This window comes from Rana temporaria, chromosome 9 (assembly GCF_905171775.1).
Source record: "Rana temporaria chromosome 9, aRanTem1.1, whole genome shotgun sequence".
NCBI classification, from domain to species: domain Eukaryota; kingdom Metazoa; phylum Chordata; class Amphibia; order Anura; family Ranidae; genus Rana; species Rana temporaria.
In genome coordinates, this window is record NC_053497.1 from 116594160 (window position 1) to 116611070 (window position 16911).

The 16911-nt window shown below is 42.2% G+C and overlaps 1 protein-coding gene across 5 annotated transcripts in view; it reads left to right on the top strand.

The window, feature by feature from the left end:
* The window catches only part of RALGPS1 (Ral GEF with PH domain and SH3 binding motif 1), a 765778-nt gene that overhangs the window by 320501 nt on the left and 428366 nt on the right, over window positions 1-16911 (top strand). For all 5 annotated transcript variants that reach the window (XM_040324221.1, XM_040324220.1, XM_040324222.1 and 2 more), the window contains exon 9: window positions 10600-10726. In XM_040324221.1, the coding sequence (XP_040180155.1) occupies window positions 10600-10726 (127 nt within the window). The remainder of the gene's footprint in view (window positions 1-10599; window positions 10727-16911) is intronic.

Sequence of the window (16911 nt, forward strand, 5' to 3'; positions counted from 1 at the left end):
TATCACCGCGTCCGTTGGAGCGTCAGCAACAATTCTAGCACTAGACCTCCTCTGTAACTCTAAATTTGTAACTTGTAAAAAAAAAATAAGCGATGCCTATGGAGATTTTTAAGTACTGACCTTTGGCGCCATTCCATGAGTGTGCGCAATTTTAAAGCGTGACATGTTGGGTATCTATTTACTCGGCGTAACTTCATATTTCACATTATACAAAAAAATTGGGCTAACTTTACTGTTTTGTTATTTTTTTAATTCACAAAACTGTTTTTCTCCCAAAAAAAAGGCATTTGAAAAATGATTGCGCAAATACTGTGCGAGATAAAAAGTTGCAATGGCCGGCATTTTATTCCCTTGGGTGTCTGCTAAGAAAACATATATAGTGTTTGGGGGTTCTGAGTAATTTTCCAACAAAAAAAATATGATTTATGCATGTAGGAGAGAAGTGCCAAAATAGGCCCGGTATGGAAGTGGTTAAACGATGTTCAGAGATAACTGAAAATACCAGCCCACCTGGCTACTCTTTGACAGCACTGCTGCCATAGGTACTGGTCCTTTAAACTACGAGCTCCTCCAGGCCCACAGTCTTGGATGCATACAGTCTTAGGGGTCCTTAAACGCACACAGCTTCAAGCCCTTCAACGCACACAGCTTTGAGCTTCTTAATGCACACAGCATTTATCTTCACACATAGACGCTCACTAGCAGCCATTGCTCCAACTCCACCTTCTTCTCACTTCTGTTCTCCCCAGCCCTTCATTATATGAGCTGTGTGCACCTGGGCACACACCCTGCAGGCTGTCTTTAAAACCCGGAGACAGGGTTGGAGATCCCATCCCACCCAAGACTCTGAAGAATCTCCAAGCCACAGAGCCCCATGCAGAACTAGAAAAATCTGAGAAAACTGCCAGAGCAGTTCTCTCGGTTTTTTAAATTAACGCTCTGCATCTCTGCACTCAGCCGATATGCAGCCTCTGTGTCCACTTTATTCCCATTTTCATTGGGACAGAGCCTCGCTCTGCCACAATATATATACACACACACTTATAGGTGTGTGCAGTTATATGAGCACATGCACACATACATACAACCTTTTAAAAACTGTCAGTCCTTTACCTTAGCTCTTCCTGCCGGGTCCTGCACTGTAGTGGGGGGAGACAAAGAGCATAGCACACACTGCTTTCACTTTAGGTGTAATCAGCGTGACGAGCTCCCCGCAGTGCCGATTTACACACAGTGGCACACAATCATTTTCAGTTTGTTTGCACTCTTTTGGCCTATCCTCTTCCCCCAGAGTATTCACAAGGTCCTAGCACCTCTTCCTATCCTTGTCAGAATTTGGGGAATCCAGGTACCTGGTTATATGGGCAACCTTCTCCTGTCCACAAGACAATTCAGATGTTTTCCAGGCTGCCATCTAGCTTATCAATTTTCAAAAATTTGCTCTCCAGTCTTCCCTTTGTCTGGAATGCTTGGGTGTGGTCCTGGACACATCCAAACCAAAGATTTTCCTTTTAGAGAAGAAAAATCTCTCTCGGAACTCCATGCTCAAGAACTGAGGTCCAAGAAACATCCTACATTGAGATTCTCTATGAGCGTTCTAGGCCTCATAATATATTCCTTTGAGGCTGTGTTTTTCACCCAATTTCATTCAACATCTCTCAAACTCAACATCTTGTTGCCCTGGAACACAAAGTATCTTAATCCACCCTTAAAAAAAAACACAGTATCAAGCGCACTCCCTATAAATATCTCTGTAAACAATAAACAAAGGATAAGGGATGGGAACAATAAAACTCCAAAAAAGTTTTTAGGTTAATGTCGAAAAATAAAGTGCTCATATGGAATTACAATAGTCCATCCATAAAATGTCCACAGCACTGAATAAACAAAAGATGCCTTGCTTAGATGGCTGCCAGCTGACAGATGAAGCAATCTGTAGAACAACAAGAAAAGAGACACAATGCAGCGCCTTCTGAGCGTAGCAGGTGTATTTAATATTGGAAAATTGTTAAAACATGTAGATAACCTACTCACAATTCTGATGTAGGTAGAAGCATAACAGATTATAAAGAATTCATCCGCGGGGGTCCCGGAGACGACGAGATGTCCTCATGCTGGCATACAGTGTTGTCCTGGTCTGTACTGCAGCCGCGATGGGAACCAAAAGCGCCCTCGGAACTGAAATGCACGGTACAGGTCTCCACTGTGTGCTGCTGCTGCTGCCGCCGACTTCACATCCGGGCGCGGGAGGTGCGTGCGTTCGAGACTTTCAAGTCTCTTCTTCAGGCATGACCTTCATGGGCGCTGCAGTACAGACCAGGACAACACTGTATGCCAGCATGAGGACATCTCGTCGTCTCCGGGACCCCCGCCGATGAATTCTTTATAATCTGTTATGCTTCTACCTACATCAGAATTGTGAGTAGGTTATCTACATGTCTTAATCCACCCTTGCTCCTGTTCAGCCAAGCAATGAATTGCTTAACTTGATGGTTCTCCAGCCCAGCATCAACAATAGGCAGGTCTTTCCTTCCTTATTACTGGAAAGTGATAACAGATGCCAGTCTTAAGTTGGGTAGGAATGCTCCAGTCAAAGTCCAGGGAACATGGTCATTGGTGGAAGCTAAGTTCCCTATCCACACCCTGGAGCTCAGAGCATTAAGGATGGCTCTACAACACTAGTCCCCCCCCCCTTCTGCAAGGGAACCCAATCAGGGTGCATTCAGACTATCCATGGCTGTGGCCTATATCAGCCACTACGGGGCCACCAGGAGTCATGCAGCCATGAAGGACCCAACCCACATTATCTCATGGACGAAAATCCACTTTTCATTAACCTCGGTGGTCCACATCCCAGGAGTGGTCAACTGAAAAGTAGATTACCTCAGCTGCTATTGTCTGGATCAACAGTGGGCTCTTAACACAGACAATATCTTGGCCTTCAGATTCAACAATAAACTACCTCTGTGGGTAGAACCAAGGACCCTCTAGCACCGGCATCAGATGCCTTGATCATCCCCTGGTCTCAGTTCAGGTTAATCTATGCCTCCCCCATGCAATTTTTGGCTTGACATCAGAACAGTAATAGACGGGAAAATCTTCCAATGGGCACACTAGTACTGGCGACCCTGGTGACATGTCAGGATTTCCTCACTTTGGAGAGATTTATTCTCACTTTTTGTTTTAACTATGGGATAGAAACCACCCTTTGAGCCCACCAGGGATATTCCCTTGAAAGTCTCTTCTATAAAGTGGGCTTTTTGATTGTTGTCACATCTGTCAGACGTGTCTCTGAGTTGACGTCTCTCATTTGTAAGGAGCTGTTTCTCATTCTTCACAATGTCAAAGTAGTACTACGCCCAAGACCATATGTCTTTCACCTCAATGAAGAACTAGTCCTGCCATCCAAATGCCCTGCTCCAAAGCACCAAAACTAAATTGCTCTTTATTGCCTAGATGTAGTCAGAGCTACTAGAGTCTACCTCAAAACAACAACTTCGATCAGGAGGATGGATTCACTGTTTGTCCTATCTTCAGGACCACAAAGGAGACATTCTGCTTCCAAGTCTACCATTGCTCAGTGGTTTGCTAGAGCCTACACTCTCGAGTACAAATCTCCTGCTGCACTTTAATTCACCAACTTTTCCAGGTTGGTGGGAATTTCCTGGGCAATGTAGCCCAGCTTTTTAAGTCTGTCACCTGAGTCTCTGTTCATTCCTTTTGTAAGTTTTACTAGGTAGATGTCCGATCTTCTGCTGATGCAGATTTTGGCTGCAAGGTTCTTGCAGTTGTACTCTAAAGTTGAGTCTGTTGACCCTTTTCGTTGAACCTTTTGGCACAGTTCTATTTGCCTAGTCATTGCCCACCCTTATTTATTGCACTGATTCACTAAGGAGGGCAAAACAAGGCCAGCATTTAAATACTGCAGTGAAAATACTCAGTTGAAAACCCGTTAGCCAGCTTCTGAATAGAGCTTCTAAGAGTCTCATGTCACTACTAAACTTTCATAGACAAATGTCTCTGACTTCTAAGTAGTTAAAATTTGTCAGATTTGCATTCCATGTACATAAATCTTTGACTTGTTTGGACAAATATTGTTGACTAAAAGGGGGGATTAGAGAACGTGGCAAATATGCATCATCCAGAGGCTTCCTTAGGTTGTAGCTACGTGATGGGTCTCGTTAAACCTAACTGAGCCATCTTTCAAAGCTTATGACAGCTGTACAATAAGGAAAAACTAATCCTGACAGTAATGACAGCTTATCTGTCAGTGTTCCTTGGAATTATCATTATATGGGTGTAGAAGAGAATGCAAAAAAAAAATAGCTTTGAGTCTCTTTGAATATTTTACTTTTTGTGTTTCCCAAAAGTGTTGTGTAAATTTTTTATTTTTTTTTTTCTTTTTCATTCAACCCACAGGCCTGGAAAAAAAAATCCATGCTGCTGTTCAAAATGGAAATTTTCTAGCATGCTTCTTTGACAAAAGTTGATTGAATGTTCGCATTTTAATGAATAAAGTGGTACCAACAGGTCTAACCACTGAGCTGGTTCCCTAGGGACTGAACCATACTGTATGGCCAGCTTTAGTCTAATTATAAACCTAGTTGTTATTTTATGCCTGTACTATCCCTCTGGTCTAAAGGGATACCTATGAACTTTATGTTATGGGCCAAAATATTTGTAATTGTCAATTCAGTCTTGTGATTCACACACGTCAGCCGGACAGCACAGCCAGATTAGTATTCAGGCTTTTCTTCACTGGAGTTAGCCAATGCAACTTGGTTACTAACCCACCACCAGCTTGATAGTTAGCTAAGGAGCATCAGGACACTGGTCTTTACTGTGGTCAACTATCTTTCACTGTTAAACTGATGGCTTTGCATAGAAAGGACACCCACAGCCTGACTCGGGAGCACGCAGGCACAGGTAGCTCCTGGCTTGTGGAGGGGAAAGGAGACCGCGCCAGCGGGGGACTGCCAGAAAAGGAGGAAAGTGACCGTTCTGTGCAATATCGTTGTACAGAGCAGGCAAGTATAACATCTTGTAATTAAAAAAAAATAAAAACTGCCCTTAGTATCACGTTAAGTACTTGCAGGAAGATTGGAAAATATGGCTAAATGTTAGTGTGTCCATGTTCAAAATGTAAAAAATCATACAGTATATTCATTTTCACATTGTATTTTAATTATTTCTAGTCTACTCCTATTAATCTGAATGATCTTAAAGTTTGTCAACTTTTTGTGAAGAGTCTTGAAAAAAATATTAGGTGGTTATGGATTTCCCCCCTATATTTTTAAATATTTATTAACTTGTCTATTATTTTAACCACTTCATTACTGGGCACTTAAACCCCCTTTGTGCCCATTCCAATTTTCAGCTTTCAGTGTTGACGCATTTTGAATGACAATTGCGTGGTCATACAACACTGTACACAAATTATATTTTTATCATTTTTTTTCCCACAAATAGAGCTTTCTTTTGGTGGTATTTGATCACCTCTGCGATTTTTAATTTTTTGCGCTATATACAAAAAAAGACAGAACATGTAAAAAAAAACACTATTTTTTACTTTTTGTTATAATATCCCATTTAAAAAAAAAAAAAAAAATTTTCCTCGGTTTAGGCCGATACGTATTCTTCTACAAAAAGCGTATATTGATTGGTTTGCGCAAAAGTTATAGCGCCTACAACATAGGGGATAGATTTATGATTTTTTTTTTTTTTTACTAGTAATGGCGGCAATCTGCAATTTTTTTTTGTCAGGCCTGCCATATTGCGGCGGATGTATCGGACACTTGTGACACAATTTTGGCACCATTCACATCTATACAGTGATCAGTGCTATAAAAATGCACTAATTACTGTATAAATGTGACTGGCAGGGAAGGGGTTAACACTAGGGGGTGAGGAAGGGGTTACATGTATTCCCTGGGTGTGTTCTAACTGTGTGTGGAGGGGGACTGACTGGGGGTGGTGACTGATGTTGTGTCCCTATGTACAAGGAACACAGCATCGGTCTCCTCTCTCCCTGAAAAGACGTGGAGCTCTGTGATTGCACACAGAGCTCAACGTCCCTGCTGTCACCGCCGATCGCGGGTACCTGGCTGACATTGCTGCCGCCAGGCACGCGAATCGGCATCTCAGCGATGCGCCGGGCACAGAGTTTCCCCGCTGCGCGCCCCCAGCAGCGCGCGCAGGGAATGTAAATAGCAGGACATCCAGGGATGTCCACCCGGCACTTGAGAGCCGCGCTGTGGACGTCTTTCATCTATAGTGCGGCCCTCTAGTGGTTAATTAGCTAATCCAAGACAGCTCTGATATTGTTAATGGTGGTAGTAGAATAATAAGGTTAGCGTTTAAAAATACAGGCATTGCTTTAATAAACAAGGGTCTTATTTATTTCTCAAGAAAATAGAAATGCTAACATAAACCACTAAAAGAAAAATATTACAGAGCATATGAAACAAAAGAACATCAATGATTTGTTACGTAAGGTCGTCCTCTTTGGTCAGTATCTTCAGCTGGGCTTGATGGCATGAGAGCCATACACTGCATTCAGACACCACCTCATTGCCAGCCTTCTGACAAATCGAAAATTAAGAGGCAGTTTTTCTAAATATCTGTCCATCCTCCCTCCAGGAAGCCTGTTGTAGTGTCCACTAGGGGCAGCATTTGTCCATGAATTGCCGCTAATTGACCCGGGTCAAATCTTCAGTGACAGCTGGTCTTTGATCTTCTGTAACCCAGTCTCTCTCAGCTTTTGTTTTGCAGACATGATAATCAGGCACTTCAATCTTTATTACACCAGGTGATTCGAACCTGTCATCCGCCTGCTCAGCGGGAATCAGCGCATCGATCCCTGCTGAGCAAAGCAGAGTCTGTACACAGACAAGCCAGTGTGAAAGGGCTTTTGCTATTGATCCATACATTCTGTGAGCATGGGGTTGTGGGCCTGCTAACATAAACACACAACGCAACAAACTTTTTTTTTTTTTTTCAAAACGTCTCTGGTAAGATTCCCCCCCCCCTATATTTAGCAAAGCAGTAGGATACTAGGCCTCACCCAAAGTTCTTCATCTGAGACATGATATCCCATCTGTAAATGTGTCAGGGTATCAGGCCAGCCTAGTAAATGAAGAAAGGAACAAACAGAGGCAGTGGTCCTCTCATTGCTGGCACTGCCATCAGCTCTTTTAACAGCAACCACCACCCTGTCCTTGTAGGTGACTCTTCCCAGCCGCCATTCTTGCAGAGTGTCCCGAAACTGGGTCCAAGCCTCCCTTATTGTGAGTTCCCCGCAATGGCTTGGGGATGTGCATAAAGTCCCATGCCATGTCTTCCTCCACTGAGCACGAGAATCCTCTATTTTGTTTGTGATTTCTTTGGAGGCATACGAGTAATCCGACCCCCACTTGAGTGCTGTCCTCTACTGCACCATGGCTTCCTTTTCCCAGAGAGGACAAAGGACTTGGGTGACATCACTCACTGACTGTACTGTATTCTTCAGCCCTCTCAGCTGACTCTGGCACCTCTCGCATTTCTGGCAGTACTTCCACCTCTTCCTGGTAGTCCCCCCACTCCCATTTCTCCTCAGAAATGCTGTGAGATGTCCACTCTTCCTAGTCATCTATGGGCCCACATTCTGCTTGCAGTCTGGGTGACCCCCAATACCACTACCGCTCCGCTCTTGCTCACCTGAAAATGAGCTGTCTTCCTGCACTGTCTCCTTCCAGGTGGGGCTGACAGGGTGAATGGTGTGGCCTGCCTTTCGGGAACCGCTTCTGGTTCCTGCTGGGCAGCAGTCATGGGTACCAGCTCCCTGACCGGGCTGCAGGACAAGGCAGATTTCCAACCTTTACCCTTATGTCACTTATTTGAAGGGGAGTAACCATCCCCAGACACAACCCCGCCTTTAGCAGTCACTTCTAGGCCTGCTCCGGCCTTCCGGACTTCCTCTGCTGTTCCGTGCAGAGACCTGACCACAAATCTACGTTGCTCATGCTCGCTCTGTGTCAGTTTGGTAAGGGGCTCGTTGCAGCGCCCATGCCAGATCTAGGCACTGACCACTGCTCTTGCCCAGTTGTGGTGTTTTCCGACACCCTTGCTAACTTTGTGACTGTCCCCACTTTTCCTCTAAGTAGCCCATCACACACCTCTGCTTGCATCTTTTTCCTAGTCCCCCCACTTCCTCTCCTGCCTCAGCTAGTCACAGTCCTTCAGGATCTATCCAGACCTAGCCAAGGTGACTGCCCCTGCACGGGAGACACTCCATAAACAAGCTTGTAAAGTGGTCTCCCTAAAGGTTCGCCCCTGAAGAGTTAGTATATCCCATGGTGATTGGCCTCATTTAAAGTCCCGCTGGCCAAACTCTCTTTTTCCTGCAATAATGAATATTCAGTTTAATCCTGTCCACATTGCAGGAAAATAATACAGCAGCAATAAAGGGAGAAGTTCCACTGCAGAAGGATAATATAGTGGCAACAAAGGAAGAAGTTCCACAGCAGTCATCAGCTATTGTCCAGGTTACAAGGGCATGTAAAATGCTATGTCACCTGGGCTTCTGTTATGCCACTCCTTTTTTCTGGAATTCCCTTTTGCATTCCACTGTCTTCCCTGACCCTCTAACCACTCCAGCCCCGGACCATTAGGCTGCCTAAAGACCAGAGGATTGTTTGCAATTCAGCAATGCTTTAACTGGTAATTGCGCGGTCTTGCAATGTTGTACCCAAACACAATTTGCATCCTCCCCCCCCCCCCCCCATTTATTTTGCAACAAATAAACATAAAAAGACCGAAAGTTTTGAAAAAAAATATATATTTTAACATTTTTGTTATAAGAAAAATCCAATAAACTAAATTGTAGTCATACATTTAGGCAAAAATGTATTCAGCCCCATGTCTTTGGTAAAACAAATGTCAATAAGCGTATATTTATTGGTTTGCGCAAAAGTTATAGCATCTACAAACTAGGATACATTATCTGGAATTTACACAGCTTTTAGTTTATGACTGCCTATCTCATTCTTGAGGTGCTAAAATGGCAGGGCAGTACAAACCCCCCCCCCCCCAAATGACCCCATTTTGCAAAGTAGACACCCAAGGAAATTGCTGAGAGGCATGTTGAGCCCATTGAATATTTAACTTTTTTGTCCCAAGTGATTGAATAATGACAAGAAAAAAAAAATTACAAAAACTTGGGCATATTTGAAATTACACCCCAAAATACATTCTTCTTCTCCTGAGTACGGGGATACCACGTGTGGCACTTTTTGGGAGCCTAGCCGTGTACGGGGCCCCGAAAACCAAGCACCACCTTCAGCATGGACACTGATTTCTCTACAACACCAGTCGCCATACGAATTTGGACAATCGTGTCTGCGTGAATGGAGGACAGAACGAAAACATTCTTATTATCCCTCCACTTCACAGCGAGCAAATTATTACACTTGGAGCAGTCTCTCTCCCCCAGCCTAAGATGGGAATCTGCAAGCCTCTGGGGTAAGCCCCGGCGATTAGATCTCACGGTGCCACATGCGCTAATCTGCGCTGATATAATAAAACTGCACTTTTTTGTTAGTTTTGTAGTGAATATAATCAATCAACATACTATATCCTGCCCTAAGTCTACTTTTACACTGAAAGCGCCCGGTGTTGGCAGTAAAGCGCTGTTAGTTTTAGCGTCCCTTTACCGTTGTTTTAGTTGCCCCCCCCCCCCCAGCAGGCGAATAAATTGTTAAGTGCCTGTGTTGCGGCGCTGTCGAAGCAATTTGAAGGCGCTTCGGCAGCGCTGCCCATTCATACAGCACTCCCAAACCGATCCCAAAGATGCTGCTTGCAGGAATTTTCAGATTGTCCCACAAGCGCTTCGCCCCAGTGTGTAAGCACTTGGGCTTTCACACTGTAGTGTCATGGGAGGCGGTTTTCAGGCGCTTTACAGGTGCTTTTTTTAGCGCTAAAGCGCCTCAGTGTGGAAGGGGTCTAATAGTGTTTAGCAATAGTTTACCACCAAGGATGAGCTCCGGCGTGTTCGCAAGGTCCAGGTGCAGAGCCCACCAAGAAGTCTGCACTGCGCTAATCACAGGCAGTGAGACATTTCCCGATCTCTGCAGCCGCACATCAGGACAGCGTCTCGCTGCCTGTGATTAGCGCAGCGCAGTGGCGGGCTCTGCACATGGACTTTGCTAACACGTCAGAGCTCGTCTTTACTTGCCATTGTGTATACGCCCACATGTGTAACTTTATAATCATGTGGACTGCACAGATAAGAAAGGGGAAGAAAAAAAGAGCTTAGAAGGGAAATTCAATTGAGCTTGCTTCATAGAGGCCACTAGCTGGTCTACACAATCTCAAACTGCAGTGAAACGCACAAAAGATATGAGTATGTACACTCTGTTATATAGTATGTAATGGGAGTTTTTCATAGTCTGGGTTTAATGACACTAATTTTACTATTTGTGATTCTGGGGCAGGAAGTAAGGGGAAGTCACTGAAACCAAAAAAACCCTCACGGTTTTAAACCATTTCCTACTCTATACAAAACGAATCAAAAAGTTTATACTTTAAGGCTTTATTTTCACAATACAATGTCTTTTTATACAGCTTTTAAATCGAAAGGACAAAACCACATTTGAGAAGCTGGACTTCCTTCTTTCTAAAGAGGACAATTACAAACGCACACGAGAGTACATTCGAAATTTAAAGATGGTTCCAATGATTCCATATTTGGGTAAGTGTCTGTGTGTGCTGACTCATGCTCAGTGCTACACCTAGAGATTACTTTTTAAACTTCTTCTCTAGAAAATGTAATATGTTTCTTCATTCCTTCCTTCCTGCGTTGTGGAACTGAAAACTGAACTGCGGGAGCATACATTTTTACCCATTTTGTGGGTCCTACTCCCCACTGCAAGGGTTAATTACACATTTCACCTAGAAGATGATGACTAAGGTGATATACAGTCAGGTCCATAGATTACACAGAGTTGGCCTACTTCAAATCTGCAGGAACATACAATAAACAGTATATAAACATCAATATTGAAGTAAAAAATGCATTAATAATTAAAAATTAAAACAGTGGTACATACAGTACAGACCAAAAGTTTGGACACACCTTCTCATTCAAAGAGTTTTCTTTATTTTCATGACTATGAAAATTGTAGATTCACACTGAAGGCATCAAAACTATGAATTAACACATGTGGAATTATACATAACAAAAAAGTGTGAAACAACTGAAAATATATTTCATATTCTAGGTTCTTCAAAGTAGCCACCTTTTGCTTTGATTACTGGTTGGCACACTCTTGGCATTCTCTTGATGAGCTTCAAGAGTTAGTCACCTGGCGCAGCACCCCATCACTCTCCTTCTTGATCAAATAGCCCTTACACAGCCTGGAGGTGTGTTTGGGGTCATTGTCCTGTTGAAAAATAAATGATGGTCCAACTAAATGCAAACCGGATAGAGTAGCTGCTGCAAGATGCTGTGGTAGCCATGCTGGTTCAATATGCCTTCAATTTTGATTAAATCCCCAACAGTGTCACCAGCAAAGCACCCCCACACCATCACACCTCCTCCTCCATGCTTCACGGTGGGAACCAGGCATGCATGAGTCCATCCGTTCACCTTTTCTGTGTCGCACAAAGACACGGGGGTTGGAACCAAAGATCTCAAGTTTCGACTCCTCAGACCAAAGCACAGATTTCTACTGGTCTAATGTCCATTCCTTGTGTTATTTAGCCCAAACAAGTCTCTTCTGCTTGTTGCCTTTCTTTAGCAGTGGTTTCCTAGCAGATATTCTACCATGAAGGCCTGATTCACACAATCTCCTCTTAACAGTTCTAGAGATGTGTCTGCTGCAAAATATTTTCAGTTGTTTCACACTTTTTTGTTATGTATAACTCCACATGTGTTAATTCATAGTTGTGATGCCTTCAGTGTGAATCTACAATTTTCATAGTCATGAAAATAAAGAAAACTCTTTGATTGAGAAGGTGTGTCCAAACTTTTGGTCTGTACTGTATATTGTGCAAATCAAATAATTACCATACACACAAATAAATATATATACTGTAATAACCTAATCAAAATTAGTTTCAACAAGTGTCAGTGCTCTACTATTGGCATAGTGCCCCACCACCAATAAGAATGCTGACCTGATGGACCTTATTTAATTTGATTCAATGCAGGACCAGCAGTCAGCGTGTCAAGGGCCTTCCCACAGCCCAGTTTGTCAGACTGCAGAGCTTGGGGAGCTAAAGCTGGCCATAGATGGATCAAATCTCAGCCGGTCCCTGTTGAACAGGCTGATAGTAGTATTGATAAACTTAAAGGGGTTGTAAAGGTTTGTTTTTTATTTTCTAAATATGTACCTTTAAGCTAGTGCATTGTTGGTTCACTAACCTTTTCCTTCGATTTCCCTTCTAAATGTTTTTTTTTTCTTTGTCTGAATTTCTCACTTCCTGTTCCTCCTCAGTAAGCTGCTATGGCTGACTAACCCCCAGCCAGAACAGCTCGAATTATGGGGGCAAGCTTACTGAGGAGAAACAGGAAGTAAGGAATTCAGACAAAGAAAAAAAAATTAGAAAGGAAATCGAAGGAAAAGGTAAGTGAACCAACAATGGACCAACAATCTTAAATAACCTATTTAGAAAATAAAAAGCAAACATTTAAAACCCCTTTAATGTGATTGTAAAGTTCTTGTTTTGTTTTATTTGAAAATAACAGACATGTTATACTTGCCTCCTCTGTGCAGTGGATTTGCACTGAGCAGCCCGGATTCTCCTCTTCTCAGGTCCCTCCTTTGCTGCTCTTGACAACTCCGAGTCACAGCTTCCTGTGTCCATTCTGACACAAAGCCCTGACCCAGCCCTGCCTCCTCTCTCCTCTGGCTAGCTTACTTTGATTGCCAACGGCGCCACTGCTGTGTCTCAGCCAATTAGAAGGGAGAATCTCGGGCGACTGAGACACTCATGGACTAGCTGGACAGAGAAGGGACCTCAGGTGTTAGGGGGCCTGAGGAGGGCTGCTGCACACAGAAGGCTTTTTATCTTAATGCATAGAATGCATTAAGATAAAAAAAACTTCTGCCTTTACAACCCCTTTGAGTACAACCAGACTGTCTGCTTTTTGTGTATGCAATCACTACATGCGACTCTAGCCTCTGGTCGCCAGCAGTGAACATTGTGCTCTGCCTGCAGGGAAGGCTCTGCGGAAGGGATTCCCCTGTCAACACTGATTGCGTTGATGGGAGGATTGAGCAATCAACCTGTGTTGGAAGGAAAGAAAATTCAATGATCTATGAGCTGTTTTAGGTAGGTATATCACTATATTCATCACCCCCGAGGCAAAATGAGCAGTTAAACCTTGCAGTCGGCGGGAAGTTAAGATTTAAAGAATAAAGCTTTAACTTTCCTGGTCTGTTTCAGTGCAGTCAGTACCAAAAGAGTGTTGGCAAATAGATTATTTTTAAGTGAGCTTGGCACACTTTAAAGGTCATATTAAAGCACCTTTTTCAGACAGCACCTCCAAGTCCTGGACTTCTTATAGGATGACAATGCTGTTGAGCTATACAACCTTGCCTAGGATCCACCACAGACTGTGATTGAAATGAATGAGTCCTATAATTATGCTCACAGTGTCATATTGACAGCACAATGTAAAGCAATACAATCAGATTGGCTCAATGTTCTGCTCATTCATCTTTCAGTTAATTTGATTACCAGAAGCTAATATCAAGGTATATAAGGGTGGTTATGCAGCTGTATAATTTAATTACCTTTTTTTTTTAATACATAACTGTATTTTATGGTGTTCTGGCTGCAGTTTTATTTAAAGCTTATGCAAGGTTCAATTTTATACTAAATTAGGATAAGGTATTTTCATTCTAATGTTCCTATTTGAACTTGTATTCCCTTCCTAATTGGTCTTATTTGGAAATGCAATTTTATTTATAATCCATTAAAGGCACAGGAAGTTTCTAAACATTTGGGTTATACTGATGCCTATAGGAGAAATGGACACCAGCAACCAAAAAAAAACTAGCCAACACAAGATAAAATTGCCTACAAGCATAATGCCCCATTTTTTTTGGGCTACTTTAGTACAAAACTGGGGCATGCTGGTTGTGGGAAGAGTTATCCTGTGCTGGCTAACAATTGTTTTGTTGCGTGTCCATTTCTTCTGTAAACGGCAGTATCCTGAAGGTTTAGGACTTCATGTGTCTCCCAAGGGACTCCAAATAATACTGTGAGTACAAAAAATCTTTTATCAGTGTTTATCGTGTCATTTGCAACTCTACTTGATCTTATGAAATTACGTAGTCACCTGTAATTATTTTTCATTGCATTGATCCTTCAGCAGCTGCCTTAATTTCGCTACTTTTCTGTAAAAACGGCGTTAGAAATAAAATGTATGCTTATTACTGTACATCTAGAGACAAAAATGGAGAAATTCCCCCCGGGGGTTTTTAAGCGACATATTGTGTAAGGTATATTAAATTCAAAGACATGGAAACCCCTTCTCGCAGGTTCACACCCGAGACTCCCTGCAAGCCTGTGTTTGGTTGACTCCCGCCTGGAGTTATGGGGGACGTTCATCATGGGGATATTGGGATCCTTTGTCTGCACCACGGCCATCATCTCTGGCTACATGTCACCTTCTATATGCTTCGAGCGGTAAATATATCCTCACTATCTGTACTATGGGTGCCAGCATTTTACTTGAATGTTAGTATCCTAACATACTTTTTTTGACATCTTTCCAGAATACAAATCCCCCTGAAGAAGACCAAATTGTGGTCGAAACGCGTCGGGGTATTCTTATGGAAGCTACTTCATCAATGGCACTATATATTATTCCATTGTATCATTTAACATTTAATTGTTGTTGAGATAGGTCTCCAACTGTCTGTAACCTGAATGTATTTTATATTACAACTATCTGCATCTTCATTACTCGTGATACAGAAACCTAGTAAAGAATTTTTTTAAAGGTTTCCATGTCTTTGAATTTAATATACCTTACACAATATGTCGCTTAAAAGCCCCCGGGGGGAATTTCTCCATTTTTGTCTCTACAACATTTTGGGGTGTGCGGCCCTTGGACTCTCAATATATGCGTTTTTCCTTGTCTCTCATTACAGTACATCTAAGGCAGAAATGTTTTCTTTGGTTTTAGATGGAGTTTAAAAGTGTTGACTCCCACAATATTGATGTTTGTGCCCTGTCAGGAAAATTCTCCCTCTCTATTTTCCCAGAGACCATTGTTTCAGGACAGAAAATTATAGGAAATCTAAAATAATACAGCTGTTACTAGAACAAGAGGTGAGGGAAAATCTTCCAATAGGGACAATCGTTCTATGACAACTGGCTAAGGCAGGCCATACATCGGTCAAATTCCATTTGAAATTCGTTTGAAATTCGCACCATAAGTTGGCCACAGCAACCACCGATTTTCGTGCAGTCATTGAATTTTAGTGATCAGGCATGTGAATTTTTTTGATAAACAAACTAATCAATGATGGGAGAATCGTGTGTGAAAAATATAATGAAAAAATAAATTATTAATATTATTATACAGGATTTATATAGCGCCAACAGTTTACGCAGCGCTTTACAATATAAAAGGGAGACAATACAGTTCTAATACAATAAAATACAAGAGGATTAAGAGGGCCATGCTCAGAAGAGCTTACAATCTAATAAATGTGCATTAGCACAAGAAAAAAAATTCCTGGAAAGAAAAGAATATTCCTGGCTACGAAAATTATTTTCTGCAGCAGCATGAGGTGAAATGGAAGGCTTCATTGGTCGAGTTTTGAAATCAATGGTGCCACCATTGGATCACAAAACACACACAATTTCTGACTTGGGAAATAAAGTTTGTTCGGAATTCGACCCATGTATGGCCTACATAAGGGATTTGGAAATTTCCCCTCACTTTCTGTTGTGGAATACCTTGTGAGACTTAAGTGAAACCTCCTTACTAGGACACAGAAAGCAAAAAAAAAAAAACATGAATGGGAAACTTTTCTTCACTTTATCCAAAAGGTTCAAATGCATGAGTCGTGCTTTTCATCTCCAAATTGTACATTTAAAAATGTACTGCACTAGCTGCAGTTTTGGTTTCCAGCAAGCTCCTTTTTCCATGCAAAATGCATGAAACCACATACAGAGTCCACCCCCCTCCCCCCCCATGCCTACGCAAAAACACATCTAAAACATTTCAATATTCACAACACATGAAAAATGCACCTAAAATTTCAAATTGCATGTTGTTTTAAGTGCACTGGTGTTAATAGACTCTTGTGCTGCATGCAGTTGCTTGGTAGAGCATACTTGCCCTGTAATATAATGTAATATAGTTTACGTGGCTATATTGTACATATTGCTAGGCCATAAGTGGCTCTTTACCACTTAGTTGTAAAAGTGTCATAACAGTTCAGAATGAATGCCTACTGCAACAATACAAACATTGAGTACCACTTGTAAGGGCATATGGATCAGCCAATAAAAATTGAAAAGTGGTTACATTTTATGGTAATAAAATTAGCTTGTCCTGTGCATGTGTGGCAATATTACCGCTTCCTGCATCTTTCCTTCCAATAACTGATTGGGTTATATGTTACTGAAACATAGTGCATGTCAGTATTGTGGAATTTCCCAGCTTTAAAGTTAATGTGGTTTCATGACATGGTATTTTAGTACTTGGTGTTCTTCCGGTCTGGAATGAATGCCTGTGTTTCACAGTTGGGCTTTTAAGAGTGCAGTTTTGTATCCCTGATTTTGCAATACAAACTCTGCCATATGTGTAAGCATTCTTTGCTGGCCAGTTTGATGTACTGGCTATCTTTATGTGCAAAGAAGCAATGTTGGCATGCTAATGAGCATAAATCTCAACTCCGTTTACAAAAC